Genomic DNA, 18,666 nt, shown 5'->3' on the forward strand with positions numbered 1-18,666 from the left:
TAAATCTTTTCCCAAAGTTTATTTATTTTTTATTTTATAAAGAAAAAAGTTACAGAAGTAAACAAGTTGTCGGCCAGCTAAAAGTTAATTGAATTAATCTTTTCTCAGAGAAACTGACTCCTCCCTTATACCATCCTTGGTAACAATGCTGATTTTCAGGGCATCTCCTGTGTACACATCTCTTTCCGCTGCAGAAATAAATACATCTTTCACAAGTTGTAGCGCCTTCTCCAAGGTCAGAGGAAGCTGTTCCACATTTTGCATGTTCTTGTATCCAATCTAAGGACATAAGGAGAAAATGATATACAAGGCAGTATACAAATGTTCAAAACTACAGCTCTGAGCTGAAGGCAGATAAGAACATCCCTTTAAGTAATAACCACCCCTGTGTTGTCTTGACAAAATGAAATATTAAACAACATCATGTACAACCCCACCACTAATAGTCCAGGCTCTTTTAAACTTCAATGATAAACAATGAAAAATCAGTTGGAAATATGAAGGCTATTTTCTTATACCATCCACAATACACAGTAAGGGCTCATAAGTAGTAGTGTCTGTTGTAAAAATAGTCACCAACCGCATTTACACTTACCAATTATTATTATTATTATTTTTTTTTTTAAACAACTCTGTTTATTGGATTTTTTCAATTTTATAAACAAGCAAGGAACAATAATGCTGCAGAATGCAATAGTTGACAAATTTGTGAGTAATGCAGTACCCATTATAAGACATATTAAACACATAAGATTACAGAAAAATCGCACGATCAGAAGGCACGATAATATTCCCGCCCACCTGCCTAAATTATATGGAACACTCGGCAAGTTCACCATCACAATCCAACATCAAGCACACTTTGCATACACATACATAAAAAATAAAAAAAAATAGGGAGGGGGGACAGAGGTCACTCCGAGGAACAGAAAGGAAGCATCACTCACCCCATATCATCCTGAAGACTGAGAGGACCCAAGGTGTTGCCAAGAGCCGCTAAACAGTACCATTCAGTATGTCGGAAGGGTAACATTGCTTGGATTTGAGACAGAGAATAATGGGCCACGAGAAAGGTACACCATTTCGCAAAGAACTTCTTAACGTTTTGTTCCCCGTGCCGTTCCGTATCCAGTCTGTCAGCCTATCTTTAATTCGTTCAAAACATCACCCAGTACTGACATATAAGGCTTAATCCATTCACGCATCAGAACTTGTTTCGCTAACAGCAAAACTACATGTATGAATTTGTGAAGACTAAGAAGGCCTATTGCCTCTGCTATGGACTGGTCAACAGACTGGAACAAAAGGCAACCGTATCTTCCACAAATCCGCGACATAAGCTATAATTGTGACCCAAAAGCTGAGTCCTAGCACAGACCCAAATGCCATGGGAAAAAAATCCATACCCAGTTCACTACACTTCGGGCACGAAGTAAGTCTGTCAGTGAAGATAGACAAGGCCGGGATAATGAAGCCCCGATAATCAAAGTGCATCACTTTAAAGAAGGTTTCGCGCCACGTTTCACTAATAACGTTAGCTCGCACTTTGGCACATCAATCCAAAATGTTATTACGTAAGTCAGGGGTATGGAGAACTGCTTCCCACTTAGCACAAAGACCATGTCTAAAGATCCAGAGGAGGCGATCACTAAAGCATCAGTAAATTCCCAATAAACAGACCTTCCACGGCTGTGAACACACCACATCCTCAAATTGATCATTCAGTAGAAGGGTCTCGGAGTCTAGAGGTACAGAAGGACAAGAATAGAGACACATGAAGGAAATGAAAATGTGGTAACGAAAACTTAGAAAGAATTTCATGTGGGGTAAGCCACTGTCTGTCCTCAGGGTGCATCAAGTGTTTCGCCTCCGAAACCCCTTCAAGTCGCCAGGACTCAAACAGTCTATTTTCCCCTACCTTGGGGGAACTCCGGATGACCCCAGAGGTTAAGGCACCCAGACAGTAGAAAGGGAAGTCCATAAGCCCTATGGAAAGCTTTCCATGTTAAAACCGTGTCTCTGATCACAAGGAAATGCTTTATGTAGGCTTGAAGGCATGGGATGAGAGCATGAAGGCAAGAGACTAAATTCCATGGAGAGATCAAATCAGCCTCCAAGGAATAGTTGGAATGATAATCAGAGTCATGGAGCAGTCCATGACATGGCGGAAGATGCAAGATAGATTATAGCCACGGATGTTGGGGAAACCAACACCACCATCAGCCTTACAAAGCATACATTTTTAGACCGCAATCCGCAGGCGCTTTCCTGCCCATATAAAGCGTGTAAAGGGAGAATTCAGTGCAGTAACATCTTTGTGTTTAAGGAGAATAGGCAGAGTTTGTAATTGATACAATAAGGGGGGGTAAGGAAATCATCTTAAGATTCCCATGAATGAAAGTGGGAACCATCTATTAAGCTCCTCCCTAATTTGTTTAAATAGTGGGGGATTGTCCAAGGTGTACATAGAGGATGGGACTTTCCGATGTGTATCCCTAGATAAGTAATACAGGATTTAATGAAGGCTACTGGTAGACCCAGTGAAGCCCAATAACTAAGTGGCTTAGAGGGGCCCAGAGGGACTCTCACTTTTAGTGGGATTAACCTTATACCCAGAAAAAGATCCGAAGTGATCAGGGAAACTTAGTGAGCACCTGGACCACTCAAAGACAAGGATTTCATCTGCGAAAAGAGTCAACTTAACCTCCCCATGCCCGACAGAAATGCCTTTATAAAAATCCGAGTCCTCCAAGTATCTCGCCAGGGGTTCCAGTGGCAAACTAAATAACAGGGGGGACAGGGGACAACCCTGTCTTGTTTCTTTAAACAGAGGAAAGATAGCCGATGTGTGAACCTGTGCTAGTGGGGAGGAGTAAGAAAAGAAGAGAAGAGAAGAGAGAAAAAAAAAAAAAACACACACACACACACACACACACACACACACAAATCAAATATACACACTACTCAATTGGGAGACGAAGAGGTCTTCTAGGGGGAAGGGAAACGACAAGGCCCAAGCAGAAAGCAGGAGCCGCAGGGACAAGTACAAGGACAAAACAAAAACAGGACAAACAAAGAGACAAAGGACACACTAACACGTAGTGTAGTACGGGCACTCAAGGAGTGCCTTCACACAGTGTTACTGACTTCACTTTTTTCTACCAAGCCGGTAGAGGTATTGCCCCCCCCCCCCTCCAGGGTAACTATAAGAGAAAAATAAGGGAAAATGTCACTCAATTAACCAAGAAACAAAACATTACCCCTGCAGAAACTGGGAAGACATTCACCACCAGACAAAAAATGCCAGTGAACAGTGAACACAGTCAGCAGCAACCCCCGTAAATGCACTAATCCCAAGGTGAATCAAATAGCATATCAACATTAAGGGCCACAGTGGCGACCCACTAGCAGGGGCCAGCAGAAGAAACATCCATGTCTCAACCAGCCCATCAAACCAGCCCCCCCCGTGGCTAGTATGGAGAACAGTCTGCCCCAGATCAGCCAAATGGTAGGAGCATAACATAACAAGGCAACAGTGAACACGGCACCCCATAGAGTCCATCAAAGGCACTCCCATAGATTCATGGATGGGTAAGAACATCAAACAGGGTCTGGCTGGGGCGCTCAGAAGACATCACGAGGAGAACCCATCCGTCCAGATGAAGGAGATAAAGGGCAGTCTCTAGGCAGGCGAGGGCTGTTATTTGTACGGGCGGATCTAGCCGCCTCCGCTGCTGTAGGAATAGAAAACACTGAAGTAGTGCCATTTTCATGGTAAATAAACAGCAAGGCAGGGAACTGAAGTTGGAATTTGACCTTGCAGCAAAATAGTTCAGTGCGCACCCCCCGCTGAAAGCCCTGCGTCGCTTGGCAACTGATGCAGTGAATTCCTAAAAAAGTAAAACCTGACAGTCCCTGAGGATGAGAGGAGCACTGCTCCGAAAGGCCCGCATCAAGGGCTGGCGGTCATTGAAGTCTAGCAGCTTGAAAATGACCTGGTGTGGTCGATTCCGCTGTGAAGAGAAAGTCTCGCATTTGTATCACGGAGTCCAGGATCTGGCCCGAGCCTATGCGCCCTGTCTCCATCCTACAATAGTAATCTAGGCCCAGGGCATCAGGTAATTCCATTGCACAAATACGCTGAAGATCAATTGCTTTCACCTGTTCGAAAGCACAACAATACGCAAGTTATTCCGCCTGGACCTGTTCTCCAGGTCATCCAAATTAGCCCACAAGTACACATTTTCCTGTTGAAGAGCAGTTTTGGCAGCAGAGAGATCAACATGGCCCCTTTCAAGGCATTTAACATCATTTTGGATAATAGAAACTGTAGCGTTAGTTTGCACCAAATCAGCCCACAACTTATCAAAGGACGCCTGCCGCCCCTCCTCCAAGGGCTGTTGTATATCAGGTACTGTGTGTGCCATCATCTCCGCTGCCAGAGATTTGAAATTAAAAAGAGGGGAAGTGGCTGAGAGGGCATGAGGTACGTCTGTATATGCAGGCACACTTGGGAGCTGGCTGACAAGTGAGGCACCAGCAGGAAAAGTAAGGCATGAGGGCTGGGAGGAAAATGAGGCAGGAAGGTCCCCTGGGTTATCCACCACGGCAGTCAGCCTGCAGGAGGGAGCAGTGGAGGGGGCTTCAGGACCCATAGGGGTAGTGTTCCCAGCAGGGTGAGGGAATTCAGGGGTAGCTGTACTCCCTCCAGGCACCACACTGTTTGTTGGAGGCAGGGGGAGAGAGGAGATCATAGGCTGGGCTGTACGCTGTTGCTGCCCGTGCCGCGCTGCCGCCACCATCTTGCCCACAGCCTCGGGGAGCACTCCGTGCGGAGTGGAAGATTTCTGACCGCTCCATAGAAGATACCGCTCCATACGGGAGCGGGATAACTGCCCGCAGGTCCGGGGAGCGCAGGGCCTCCAGGGGATTCCCTTGCTAGTCAGGAAGCGAGCGGTGAACAGCCGGGAGGTGCGGGAGCTCGCTTAGCTGCGACAGTGCATGGCAGCGCCGGAACTGGAAGTCTTAATCCTTTTTGCTGATAAACAATTTATTACAGTGGAAACAGTGATTGATCTTCGCTTACTCTGTCCATTTTTTTTTTTAAACAATCGTAACAATTGGTTGCTTAAAATAGGTCTTAAATGGGCAGTCATTGAAACAAATTTTTGCTATTGCACTCCTTATGGTAAATAAAACAAATCTTTCTAATGTACTTTGTTTAAAAAAAAAATAATAATAATAATAAAGTTTCATTTGCGTTAAAAAAAAGTTGCCACTATGTGTCTTCCTACTTGTCCAGAGCACATTTACCCCATCTCTTGTACAGACTTTGGACTCCTTCTGGCCTGGCAGAAGTCCAAAATCAGGAAATGCAATCTGGAGTGCTGAGTAGGGGGAATTCAGCCTTAGCCAATCATAGCTCAACTCATACCGAACTGCTCTGGGCTGTGTGTAGCAGAGTGAGGGAGGAAGTTCTCCCCTGTATGGCTTCAGATGATGTCATGCCTGCTGGGGAATGCCCCTTCCAGTCTGTGAATCTGACAGACTGAGCAGAATATACAGAGCAATATCAAGGTAGAAAACTAAAAAATAATAATAAAGGCAGGGGGTGGTTTATCATGATGGGGGCAGTAAACTGTGAGGATTATAAAATTTGACAAGTTCATGACAGGTACTCTTTAAATAGGACCTGTAGCCTACCCAAAATATTGAGTTTTTAATACTATGTGATAGCTTAGGGTGCAGAGGTATGTAAATTTAATAAACTACTTGTCCACGGCACTAAAAAGGAGCAAAATCTACTTGTCCCTCATGACTATACACTTGTCGTGGGCAATTTTCGCTTTTACACTCTTTTTCCTCCTTGCCGTATAATAGGCATTACTAACTACTACAATGATACCTTTTAAATTTTTCCATAACATATGCTCCGGGAAAAAAAAAATATTGGTGAAGTGAAATTGAAATAGTAAAAGATAATATTGCAAATTTGGTGGTTTTCTTTTCTACGCCATTTACCTTGTGGTTGAGTTAACATGTTGTTCTGATTCTTTAGGCCGGCCTGATTACAGCAATACCAGATTTGTATCGTTTCCGTCATGTTTTACAAATTTTAAAAAAATTCTGAACTTTTTTGAAATTTTTTTAATTGCCATTTTCTGACCCCTGTAGCTTTGCTTTTTTCCTCGCAAACGAGGCTGTATGAGGGCTAATTTTTTGCGCCATAATTTGTTTCTTGTATCTGTACCATTTTTGTATTGACCTGACTTTTTAATCGCTTTCAACTTTTTTTTCAGGGATATTATAAAAATTGCAATTCTATGGTTTGGTCCTTTTTTTTTTATTTTTTTTACATTTATGTCATTTACTGTACTGGATACATACTGTGATATTTTAATATTTCATACAATTATGCACGCAGCGATACCAAATATGTTTATTTTTATTATGTTTTTTTTATATAGGAAAAGGGGTCGATTTGAACTTTTATTATGGAAGGGGTTAACGTGTGTCTTTAAAAAAAATAAAAAAATTTAAACACACTTACACATTTTATTAGTCCCTTAGGGGACTTCTAGGTGGAATCATTAGATTCCTCATACAGATCAAAAGAGTTCTATTGAAATCCATTGATCTGTGTTCTCTGCAATCCATTGCTAGAGCCTAGTCCAGGCCAGGATCTATCAATGACAGAGCCACAGACACCAGGGAACAGAGGTAAGCCCTCCGGCCACCTCTATAGTGGATCCATCCCCTCCCCCCACGATTGCGCTGCGGGGGGGGGGGGGATGTTATCCACCCCACTAGCCCACCAGGAAGGAATCACGTGATCCCTTTAGATGCCGCTATCAGCTTTAACAGCAGCGATCTAAAAGGTTAATAGCCAGCCGCAGCAATTACCGCATGCTGGCTATTAGCGGCAGCCCCCAGCTACTGAAAACCGCTGACGGCTGCAGAGTAGAGAGTGAGCACAAGTCCGGAGCCCGCTCCATACACCCCTCTGAGCGCCGCTGTGCTTGTCGGGGGCTTTCAGGTCCATTGCTGCTTGCCCGAAGCAGGGCAAAGGGCCTGAAAAATTCACCTGCCCGACGCCCGGAACTGCATGTCCCGGGTGTCGGGGCGAAAGGAATTCCACATCCTTGCCTTATGTTGGCATATTTACCTGTCCGACAATTCAGGAAATACTTAATTGTAATAATGTGCAAGCAGAGTATGCAAAGAGACATGATTTAGATGATTTAGAGGGGCATGCTATACACTAAGGGCGCTTGTAGGAAGCTGAATCTTGTGAGATGTATTTCATTTAGGAGATCCTGCATGTGAATTAGAGTGGTGATTTGCATTACACGCAGATGCCAGCAAATTGTAGATAGTGGGGCCACCATAATGTAGATTCCTGTGTGTAATTCACTTGCAGGATCTCAGAGATTACCTACAACTCACAAGGTCCTGCTGCCTTAGCCATCTACAAGCCTCTGTAGTGTACAGCATGCCCCCTCTATGTAAATCCCACCTTTCGGCATTCTCAGCACACACAGTATTTTAGTTAAGTTTTCCCCGAATCTTAAGACAAACCTCAAAACCCTGATATCTCTGTAATTAAGGGGAGGGTTTATCAATAAAGTATGAACACAACTTGACTAAAAGCACCCTTAGCCATCACATGGTATTAAAAACTCAGTATTGTGGGGGGGGGTATTGTGGTAAAAAGTTACAAGTAAAATTATACAATTATGTGGTAAGAATACCTGGTTATCTAAAAGGGGCTGAAGCATGGCACTTGCAGAACCACCAGCCTTGTATGCATCTCTCTGGTAGGATCCTACTGGATCAAAGCTGTACACTGCTCCTTTACCTGAAAAAGAAATTTGGTCATTAAAGTCTACATCTTTAAAGAGAAGTGCCATATTTATACAAGTTAAAGATGTCCAGCGCTACGAAATGTAGCCCCTATACTAAGGACAGGCAAAGACACAGGAATGGTGTGTCTCCGCCTCTCCCATAGAGATGAATGGAGGGGGCATGTTTCTACCAGCTAACCTGCTGTGTGCAAAACGTCACACACAGCTCCGTATGGGAGATCCCGGGGAGGGAGAGTGCGGTCCCAGTGGTCGGACACCCCGCAATCAGACATTTATCCCTTATCCTTCAGATAGTGATAAATTACTTAGCGCTGGACTTTTTTAAGTAAGCTGCTCTGCCTGTGCAAAAATAACACTTTATGTTTTACCCCATTGTAATAAGTCTGTAGTTTATTACTACTCAATGTCTAGGGCAGTGGTCTTCAACCTGCGGACCTCCAGATGTTGAAAAACTACAGCTCCCAGCATGCATATCTGTCCCAGATTGACATGCAGCCTGTAACAGATTGCCATCACTTATGCCTAAAGTGTACCTGTAAACTTGAACTCCAGCCCGTTCTTCAAAACAGCAGAGAGATGCATTCCATGCTAAAGCAATACAGTTGCCAAGACCACATACTACGCTCAGAGTTTCGTATACAAGCCCATTTCTAATTCAGTGAACTTATCACACTGATATCTGAGGAATACGCAGAAATTCAAGTTTATAAGTACACTTTAACAGCTTTATCCGGTAAGCAGATACCCCTTTTTAAGTCCCAACAGGGGACTGTTAATAGCAATCATTATATTCCTATGTACTGTACTTATAACAGTACTGTCAGCAATCTTCTTGTACAGCCTGGCTCTCCAGGATGCACAAGAGGCTTTGCCATCCTGCATGCCAGAGGGAGGAGAGGCGACACTATAGATTGCGTGATTGGTATTTATCAGGGCATCTATATGGTTAATGACGGACATCAGCGTAATCCCTGATGTCTGCCATTATCGGTGGACTCACAAAAATGGCGAACATCAGCTCATCTGCAGCTTCTGCGCTCACTTCATAGCTGCGCCGTAAACGTATAGCGCTGTGCATAAAGTTACTCACTACAGCCCCATACATAAATGTCCGTAACCCCTTAATGACGCAGGGTATTTTCCTTTTTTCCTCATCACCTTCTTAAAATCATAACGCTTTCAATTTTGCATACAAAAATCCATATTATGGCTTATTTTTTGCACCACCAATTCTACTTTGCTGTGAGTCATTTTACCCAAAAATCCATGGCGAAACGGGAAAAAAAGCATTGTGCGACAAAACTGAAGAAAAAGTGCCATTTTGTGAGTTTTGGGGGCTTCCGTTTCTACGCAGTGCATTTTTCAATAAAAAAAAATCCACCTTCTCTTTATTCTGTAGGTCCTTACGGTTAAAATGATACCCTACTTATATAGGTTTGATTTTGTTGTACTTCTGGAAAAAATCATAACTACATGCAGGAAAATTTATACGCTTAAAAATGTAATTTCTGACCCCTATAACTTTTTTTATTTTTCTGCATATGGGGGAAGTATGAGGGCTCATTTCTTGCGCCGTGATCTGAGGTTTTTATTGGTATCATTTTAGTATTGATCAGACTTTTTGATCGCTTTTTATTCACTTTTTTATGGCATAAAAAGTGACCCAAAATATGCTATTTTGGACTTTGGAATTTTTTTTACGTGTACGCCATAGACCGTGCGGTTTAATTAACGATATATTTTTATAGTTCGGACATTTACGCATGCGGCGATACCACATACGTTTATTTTTATTTACACTTATTTTTTTATTGGGAAAAGGGGGATGATTCTGACTTTTATTATGGAAGGGGTTAAATGATCTTTATTACCACTTTATTTTCACTTTTTTTTGCAGTGTTATAGCTCCCATAAGGGTCTATAACACTGCACACACTGATCTTCTACTCTGATCACTGCCTGGCAACAGCCGGGCATTGATCAGTGTTATCGCCGCTCAACTGCTCCTGCCTGGATCTCAGGCACGGAGCAGTCATTCGGCGATCGGACAGCGAGGAGGCAGGTAGGGACCCTTCAGCTGTTCAGCAAGCTGTTCGGGACACCGCGATTTCATCACAGCGGTCCCGAACAGCTCCACTGAGTTAACCGGCACAGTTTACCTTCACTTTAGACAGGGCGATCAACTTTGATCGCCGCGTCTGAAGGGTTAATACCGGGCATCACCGCGATCGGTGATGTCTGGTATGAGCAGCCGTTGATGGGCGCCGGGACCGCCGCGATATGATGCGGGGTCAGCGCATGACCCCCGTTCTATTGCGGGAGCCTGCTCATGACGTATGCATACGTCATGTAGCGGGAAGGGGTTAAAGGGGTGCTCCGGTGGAAAACTTTTTTTTTAATCAACTGGTGCCAGAAAGTTGAACAGATTTGTAAATTAATTCTATTAAAAAATCTTTACCCTTCCAATACATTTTAGCAGCTGTATGCTAGAGGAAATTATTTTCTTTTTAAATTTCTTTTTTGTCTTGTCCATAGTGCTCCCTGCTGACACCGAATGCCCGTATCAGGAACTGTCCAGAGCAGGGGAAAAATGTGTCATCATCACTGAATGGACTAGTATTTGTAAGAAAGAAAAAAAAAAAATCACCTTCTTCATCGAGTCCTCCAATAATATTGTATACATAGTAAGGAAAGAAGCGTCTTGAGTAGAGTATTGTGGAAAGCATTGCTGCAATAGCCCCACTGGTCATGATCTTGTTGTTTGAGTGCTTGTACATCTAAAAATGTGAAGAGGAAAAAAAGTGCAGATAAATATATATTACTGTTGTTGAAGGTCTCTGTCAAAGTTTTGTGCTTCATTCCACACATTCCAAAATACACAGTTTTTTTCCCCCCACTGTCCTGCCTCATGACAGGAGCAAAGAAAAAGCTAGATGTGCTGCATGACAGACACCAACAATGCCAAACTGACCCCACTGATTTTATTAGGGTCTGTTGGGTTTCCAGAATGGACAGCATTTTAATAGGAAAACCAGTGCAGTGATAAAAGTGCCCTAACATTTATAAAGCAAAAAAATAGTGATTTACCTTTAACCTGGCTTCAATGATTTTAGTCAGTGTGAGGCAGTCCCCATGAAATCCACTACAGCCGATGACCGTTTTGTCTGTCCTGTGACAGAAGGGGGGGAAAAAAAAAGGGTAATGCATTTAGTACAGTTTTTGCTGATGTGCAACCACTTGGAAATATAAAAAGGTAAAACCAGTCAGCAACTTCTAGAGTAGTGTTTCCCAAACAAGATGCCTCCAGCTGTTGCTAAACTACAACTTCCAGGGAAACTTGGCAGGCTGGCTCCATGCCTCCACTGCACACTAAAGTGATTCAGCAGTATAGAAACAGAACAGATCTTCTAAACGGCTGCACCAATTTCAGTAAGTGATACCTCTATGTATTCCTGTTCACCCGCACTAAAATCCAATGTCGTATGGCAATTGCAGGATTGGGCATTTGTAAACACTGAAAATGTTACCAGTACAATGACCATCTCATGAGCTGACAGGCCATTCACAGGACCCTGCTGTGATATAACATTATCTACAGTGGGCTGGGACTGTCTGGACAACAATATGAAAAAGCAGCGAGGTAACAATTTTTTTTTACCCCCTTAAGAACCGGGCCATTTTTAATTTTTGCACTTTTGTTTTTTCCTCCTCACCTTCTAAAAATCATAATGCTTTAAATTTTCCACCTACAGACCCATATGAGGGCTTGTTTTTTTTGGGCCAAAAATTTTACTTTGTAATGACATCAACCATTTCACCACAAAATCAATGGCGAAACCAGTAAGCAGTGGACCATCAGAGCGTCCACTGCTAACGCTAGGGGATCCTGTGAGCGGGAGACAAAGCTTTGGACCTTCCTGTTCCAGCGGGACGCAAACAGTTCCACGTCCAGTCCCCCAGCGACGGCATATTTGAGCAAAGACCTCCAAGATGGAGAGACCACTCGCCGGGATCAGCCGTGGAGCGGCTGAGAAAGTCTACCTCCCAATCGTCTACCCCGGGGATAGAGAGATGATAGAGAGAAAGAAAGACGACTTGTCCCACTGCGACAGGATGGCAAGCTGGAGGGGGCGGTACCGGAACTGCACATACGGAATCGCCTCCATGGCTGCCACCATCTTGTCCAGCACCGCCATGCAGGAGCAGATAGATTGAGCTCGGACGCTGGAGCAGACGAATGCCCAATCTCAAGGACCGGAGCTTTTCCTCCGGAAGAGTCAGACAGGGCGCTGCCGCATCAAAGCGGATCCCCACGAAAATCAGAGTGAGTCGGATTGTGAATTGGAAAAAGTCCAACCGTTCTCCAACCAAAGCTGGTCAGGGTCTGCAGAGTGATGTCGAGGCTCACACGATGTTGCTCAAGAGAGGGTGCTTTGATGAGTAGGTCGTCCAGGTAGGGGAGTACCCAAACCACTCGGGAGTGGAGAATAGCCACCACCGCTGCCAGCGTCTTGGTAAAGACCCAGGGAGCAGAGCCACAACCAAAGTGACACCAGGAACCTGGATCCATTGACGCAACCACTGAACGCAGGGATTCCATGAGGAAGTGCCGCAGGCACACATGGCAGTTGAGGAGCCTCAAGTCGAGGATTGGGCGAATAGCGCCATTCTTCTTGGGAACCACGAAGATATTCGAGTAGAACCCTGACAAACCTTCCCCCTGCAAGCACTAAATGTGACCCGCTCTGTTCTCTGATCCCCGAGCAGAGACGGGGATCAGAAGCTCTGCCGTGCCCATACATTTAGCGTTTGCAGGAGGAGAAGACTCTGCTGATTCTTACATTCCCATCCCTGCTCGGGGATCAGAGAACAGAGTGGGGATGAAGATAAGATGTCCTGTGCCTGCCTGTCACAGGGGGAGAAGGCTCTGCAGCGGCTGGGGACGGGGATTATAAACTGCAGCGGCGGACAATGTATGTAAATAGCTGACAGTGCGCCCGTGGGGGGGGAATCACGATAGCGCTGCGGCTGACAGTTAACCCCTTCCCCGCTATAGGGGCCGTGCCCATGGCGGGGAAGGGGGTTAACTGTCAGCCGCTGCACTTCTACACTGTTTCCCACATGGTACCACGGTAATACCGCCATAACCTGAAAAAATACTGTGATAAAAGTTTTAGGTCATACCGCCCAGCACTAACGGCAGCCCCCGCAGCTGCAATAATCATCTGGGGGGTGGCCGGTATAGCGCGGGCTCGAGTCAGGAGCATGCGCGATACACTGCTTGCTGTCTCAGAAGGAGCCGGCTCGTCCTTAGATGGCAACCAGTTAGTTATTATTATTCCAGGAAAACCCATCAGCGTAATATATTAAACATTTTTTTTTTTTTTTTAGTGTACAAGCCAACTATTTTGGTCTTGCAGATCGAATACAATTTTCATGAGTTGGAACTTACAGTTTGTAGCACTTTGGCGTGTCTCTGCTGTGGATTGAATATCCTTCACTGAGTCTGGTATCTGATGCCACAATGGCAAAGTCTTCCCCTGCAAGAGCCAGCACAGTTCTAGGAAGAAAAAGATTAGATAGGTTTATTACCTGTTTTACCATCATTATCAGACTGGCAGGGAAAGGGGGATGGGGTGGACTCCTGGCACCCCTGCTGATCTTACACCGATGCCCTAACCTAAGGATATTCCATCATTTTTTTTGCAAGCCCAGAGAACCCCTTTAAAAGGGGTACTCCACTGGAAAACATTTTTTTATAAATCAACTGGTGCCAGAAAGTTAAACAGATATGTAAATTAAAAGACAAAAATGTTGTGCCCGGACCTTCTAGGTGGATATAATAACTAAATATAATTGATAAATTAAATTAAGGATGTGGGTCGTGCTTCTGCACTTTTAATATTAATTGATTGCCTGTATTTTATGTGTTCTCCTCACACGGGCCCTGTGAGGAGTCACCTTTTTATACTGTGATATTTTAAATAAACCCATTGCATTATTGTTGAAGCACGAACCACATCATTAATTTAATTTATTTTATCAATTATATTTACGGTAGTTATTATATCCACCTAGAAGGTCCGGGCACAACATTTTTGTCTTTTGGTTTCCCTTTCTTTGCAACTGAGGTATAGTCGCATGCCCTAGTTTGACCTCAGTGTGTTATATTAATTGTGAGCTGCACATACATATATTTTTTTTTCTTTCAGATTTGTAAATTACTTCTATTTAAAAATCTTAATCCTTCCAGTACTTACCAGCTGCTGTATGCTCCACAGGAAGATCTTTTCTTTTTGAATTTCCTTTCTGTCTGACACCTCTGTCCATTTTATGAACTGTCCATGGCAAATCCCCATAGCAAACCTATCCTTCTCCAGACAGTTCCTAAAATGGACAGAGGTGTCAGCAGAGAGCACTGTGGTCAGACAGAAAGGAAATTCAAAAGGAAAATAACCTCCTGTGGAGCATATAGCAGCTGATAAGTACTGGAAAGATTAAGATTTTTTTTATGGAAGAAATTTACAAATCTAATTACCGTATATACTCGAGTATAAGCCGAGTTTTTCAGCACGATTTTTCGTGCTGAAAACACCCCCCCTCGGCTTATACTCGAGTGAACTCCCCCACCCGCAGTGGTCTTCAACCTGCGGACTTCCAGAGGTTTCAAAACTACAACTCCCAGCAAGCCCGGGCAGCCATCGGCTGTCCGGGCTTGCTGGGAGTTGTAGTTTTGAAACCTCCGGAGGTCCGCAGGTTGAAGACCACTGCGGCCTTCAACATCATCCAGCCCCCTCTCACCCCCCTTTAGTTCTGAGTACTCACCTCCACTCGGCGCTGGTCCGGTCCTGCAGGGCTGTCCGGTGAGGAGGTCGTCCGGTGGGATAGTGGTTCCGGGCTGCTATCTTCACCGGGGAGGCCTCTTCTAAGCGCTTCGGGCCCGGCCTCAGAATAGTCACGTTGCCTTGACAACGACGCAGATGCGTCGTTGTCAAGGCAACGGCTCTATTCCGGGCCGGAAGCGCGGAGAAGAGGCGCCCCCGGTGAAGATAGCAGCCCGGACCACCTCCTCACCGGACCACCTCCTTACCGGACAGCCCTGCAGGACCGGACCAGCGCCGAGCGGAGGTGAGTACTCAGAACTAAAGGGGGTGAGAGGGGGGCTGGATGATGTTTAAGGCCGCAGTGGTCTTCAACCTGCGGACCTCCGGAGGTTTCAAAACTACAACTCCCAGCAAGCCCGGACAGCCGATGGCTGCCCGGGCTTGCTGGGAGTTGTAGTTTTGAAACCTCTGGAGGTCCGCATGTTGAAGGCCGCAGTGGTCTTCAACCTGCGGACCTCCGGAGGTTTCAAAACTACAACTCCCAGCAAGCCCGGACAGCCGATGGCTGCCCGGGCTTGCTGGGAGTTGTAGTTTTGAAACCTCTGGAGGTCCGCAGGTTGAAGACCACTGAGGGCGAATGATGAGAAGAGGATGATGAAGGGGGGGGGGTGTGGGGATGATGAAGGGGGGTGGGGATGATGAAGGGGGGGGGTGTGTGGGATGATTACAAGGGGATGATGAAGGGGGGATGTGTGGGATGATAAGGGGATGTGTGGGATGATGACAAGGGGATGATGAAGGGGGGATGTGTGGGATGATGACAAGGGGATGATGAAGGGGGGATGTGTGGGATGATGACAAGGGGATGATGAAGGGGGGATGTGTGGGATAAGGGGATGTGTGGGATGATGACAAGGGGATGATGAAGGGGGGATGTGTGGGATGATGACAAGGGGATGATGAAGGGGGGATGTGTGGGATGATGAAGGGGGGATGTGTGGGATGATGACAAGGGGATGATGAAGGGGGGATGTGTGGGATGATAAGGGGATGATGAAGGGGGGATGTGTGGGATGATAAGGGGATGATGAAGGGGGGATGTGTGGGATGATAAGGGGATGTGTGGGATGATGACAAGGGGATGATGAAGGGGGGATGTGTGGGATGATAAGGGGATGATGACAAGGGGATGATGAGGATGTTAATGACGGGTCTGGATGATGACAGGGGGGGATGAGGTATTTCCCACCCTAGGCTTATACTCGAGTCAATAACTTTTCCTGGGATTTTGGGTTGAAATTAGGGGTCTCGGCTTATACTCGGGTCGGCTTATACTCGAGTATATACGGTAACTTTCTGGCACCAGTTGATTAAAGAAAAGAAAAAAGGTTTTCCATGGGAGTACACCTTTAAAGAAAATCTGATATCAGTGTTACACTAACCCAGTGCTTTTCAAATAGTGGGGCACGCCCCCCAGGGGGGTGCAAGGCTCCGTAAAGGGGGGCCCGACTCACTCGCAAGCGGCGTCCCAACTCTATGGCTGGATCTTACTTACGGCCCTGGGTTGTCAGTGTGGCTGCCTGGGAGAGGCGCTTTGAACTCCGGCGTGGTGCGCTGCTACGTTCAGACATGAGGTCACGTCACCGGGGTGACGTGACCTCACATCTAAGCGCAGCAGCCCACCATGTTGGAGTTCACTGTGCCACCGAGCAGTGCGCCCGCCTCCCCGCTTGGCGTCAGTGTACAGAGCCCCGCTTGGCGTCAGTGTACAGAGCCCCCGCTTGGCGTCAGTGTACAGAGCCCCCGCTTGGCGTCAGTGTACAGAGCCCCCGCTTGGCGTCAGTGTACAGAGCCCCCGCTTGGCGTCAGTGTACAGAGCCCCCGCTTGGCGTCAGTGTACAGAGCCCCCGCTTGGCGTCAGTGTACAGAGCCCCCGCTTGGCGTCAGTGTACAGAGCCCCCGCTTGGCGTCAGTGTACAGAGCCCCCGCTTGGCGTCAGTGTACAGAGCCCCCGCTTGGCGTCAGTGTACAGAGCCCCCGCTTGGCGTCAGTGTACAGAGCCCCCGCTTGTCGTCAGTGTACAGAGCCCCCGCTTGTCGTCAGTGTACAGAGCAAAATGTTTTCTTATTCCTGGGGGGGGGGGGGGGCCATGAAAGAAAATAATTGAGAAGCACTGCACTAACCTGTTGGTACAGGCATGTAGTGCAGGTGACACTGATGATAATGATACTTACCCCCGATTCGTGGCCCCGTTATCCTTTTTCTGGCGGCAGGCTTGGTGCACAGGCAGAGCTCCAGGAGCACGCTTACATTACCGCTGCTGTATTTTTCAAGGTAACAGTAGCAGCGGTTTCCATGTGTTCCAGGAGAGCTTCTCTTGCACCAAGCCTACTGCCAGAATAAGGAAAAATACTGGGCAAATGGGGCTACGTTTCAGCGATAGGTAAGTATTATCAGTGTCACCCGCATGATGGCATAGGCTCAAGAGCAACAACAGGTTCTTTGAAATCAGCAACAAAGAGCTAATTGATTTTGTTTAAATAAATACATAAAATAAAATACACTTGACATGTCAATAGTTTTGAGATCCCAGTTGGTAAAATGAGCGAGAAGAAATGGTCAATAGTGCTCCTCTCTTCTCAGTGCAGGAGATAGGCTCCATAGACTTTCTATAGAACTCGTCCAACTCAGCTGAAAGCTAGGGGTCTTAAAGGGGTACTCCGCTGCCCTGCGTCCGGAGGTTTATTGTTCTGAACGCTGTGTGTGGGCTTCCGTGTTCAGGGCCGTCCCTCGTGGCGTCACACCCGCCCCCTTGTGACGCCACACCCACCCCCTCAACGAAAGTCTATGGAAAGGGGGCACGACGGCCGTCGCGCCCCCTTCCCATAGACTTACGTTGAGGGGGCGGGCGTGGCGTCACGAGGGGCGGCCCTGAACAATAAACTTCCGGACGCTGGGGAGCAGAGCTCCAGAAGCAGGGTAGCGGAGTACCCCTTTAACCAGTATTTCCCCACCAGGGTGCCTCCAACTGTTGCAGCCTTTGGCTGTCCAGGCCTGTTGAGAGTTGTGGTTTTGCAACAGCTGGAGGCACCCTGGTCTAAAAATTTTCACATTTCTCTGATATGTCAAAACATTTTACAGGGTGCATGCTGCCCACTGTGCCAAACAACATGACCACACAGGATACACACCGCCATGTATCTGGTTACTATGGGAGACGCCTCATGCTGAACACTGTACTGGCTATATGCTGCTAGAAGTGGATGCAGGAGGGCTGGAGAAATATCACTAAGCTCTATACAGCTACAATAGATGGCTTACACTGGAGGACTATGGAAGTGTGCGGCACTATACCCTCCACAGGGAAGCGTCCGGAGCACATAATGTATTATTATAATAAGACAGCCAGAACCCAAACCGAAAGTGAAAGCACTCTACGATACTAGACAAATAACGTCTCCTAAAAACGGCGATCACCCCCACCAGCAGACAGCCCCGGCACAAGCAAGTTGCGATCAATGACCCTGGTGGGAAAAAAAAACCTCTGTTCTCGGCGGGCGCCCATCAGCCTTACCCCCCGTTAAACGTGTAGGGGTTGAAGCGGTGCTCCACGGGCCCGGTGTAGTGGTAATCCATTTCCTTGTACAGCTTCTGATCAGGACGGGCGATGCTTGATAGATACATGTCTCACACACACAGCTCTGCCTCACAGCCGCACTGCTGTATCACTCTAGAGATGGCGAGAATAGCACTTCCGGTTTCCGGCATTTTGCTTCCGGTGATGGATCCGGAGGCCCCGCCCACTTGCCTTGTCATGTTGCCATCACACGGCTGTGTCATATGGCACTTCTGTGATCGGGGAGCTGGGGTGTCCAGATCTGTGATCTACTGACGAAATGCACACAACCTCTGTGAATGGAGGACTCCTGCTTATCTATGGGGGGGGGATTTATCAGAACCGGTGCCGAGGTTGATCA

General features: G+C 46.4%; 1 protein-coding gene across 1 annotated transcript; it reads right to left on the bottom strand.

Moving 5' to 3' along the window:
• PSMB1 (proteasome 20S subunit beta 1) lies at positions 1–18,454 on the bottom strand. The gene is made up of 6 exons (XM_056567035.1): positions 18,264–18,454; positions 13,318–13,425; positions 10,953–11,034; positions 10,513–10,642; positions 7,752–7,858; positions 1–279 (listed from the first exon to the last, which is right to left on the bottom strand). The coding sequence occupies exons 1-6, from the start codon at positions 18,371–18,373 to the stop codon at positions 94–96; spliced, it is 723 nt and encodes a 240-aa protein (XP_056423010.1). The 5' UTR covers positions 18,374–18,454; the 3' UTR covers positions 1–93.
• Between the last annotated feature and the right edge of the window lie 212 nt (positions 18,455–18,666).

The sequence above is a fragment of the Hyla sarda genome, chromosome 3 (assembly GCF_029499605.1).
Source record: "Hyla sarda isolate aHylSar1 chromosome 3, aHylSar1.hap1, whole genome shotgun sequence".
Lineage (NCBI taxonomy): Eukaryota > Metazoa > Chordata > Amphibia > Anura > Hylidae > Hyla > Hyla sarda.

Excerpts from the sequence above, each read along its gene's own strand:
- PSMB1 (XM_056567035.1), bottom strand. The coding sequence starts at position 18,373 with ATGTATCTATCAAGCATCGCCCGTCCTGATCAGAAGCTGTACAAGGAA. Across the intron at positions 10,643-10,952 it reads TCATTGAAGCCAGGTTAAAG|ATGTACAAGCACTCAAACAA; the intron begins GTAAATCACTAT and ends TCACATTTTTAG. Across the intron at positions 7,859-10,512 it reads TGGAGGACTCGATGAAGAAG|GTAAAGGAGCAGTGTACAGC; the intron begins GTGATTTTTTTT and ends TTTCTTTTTCAG.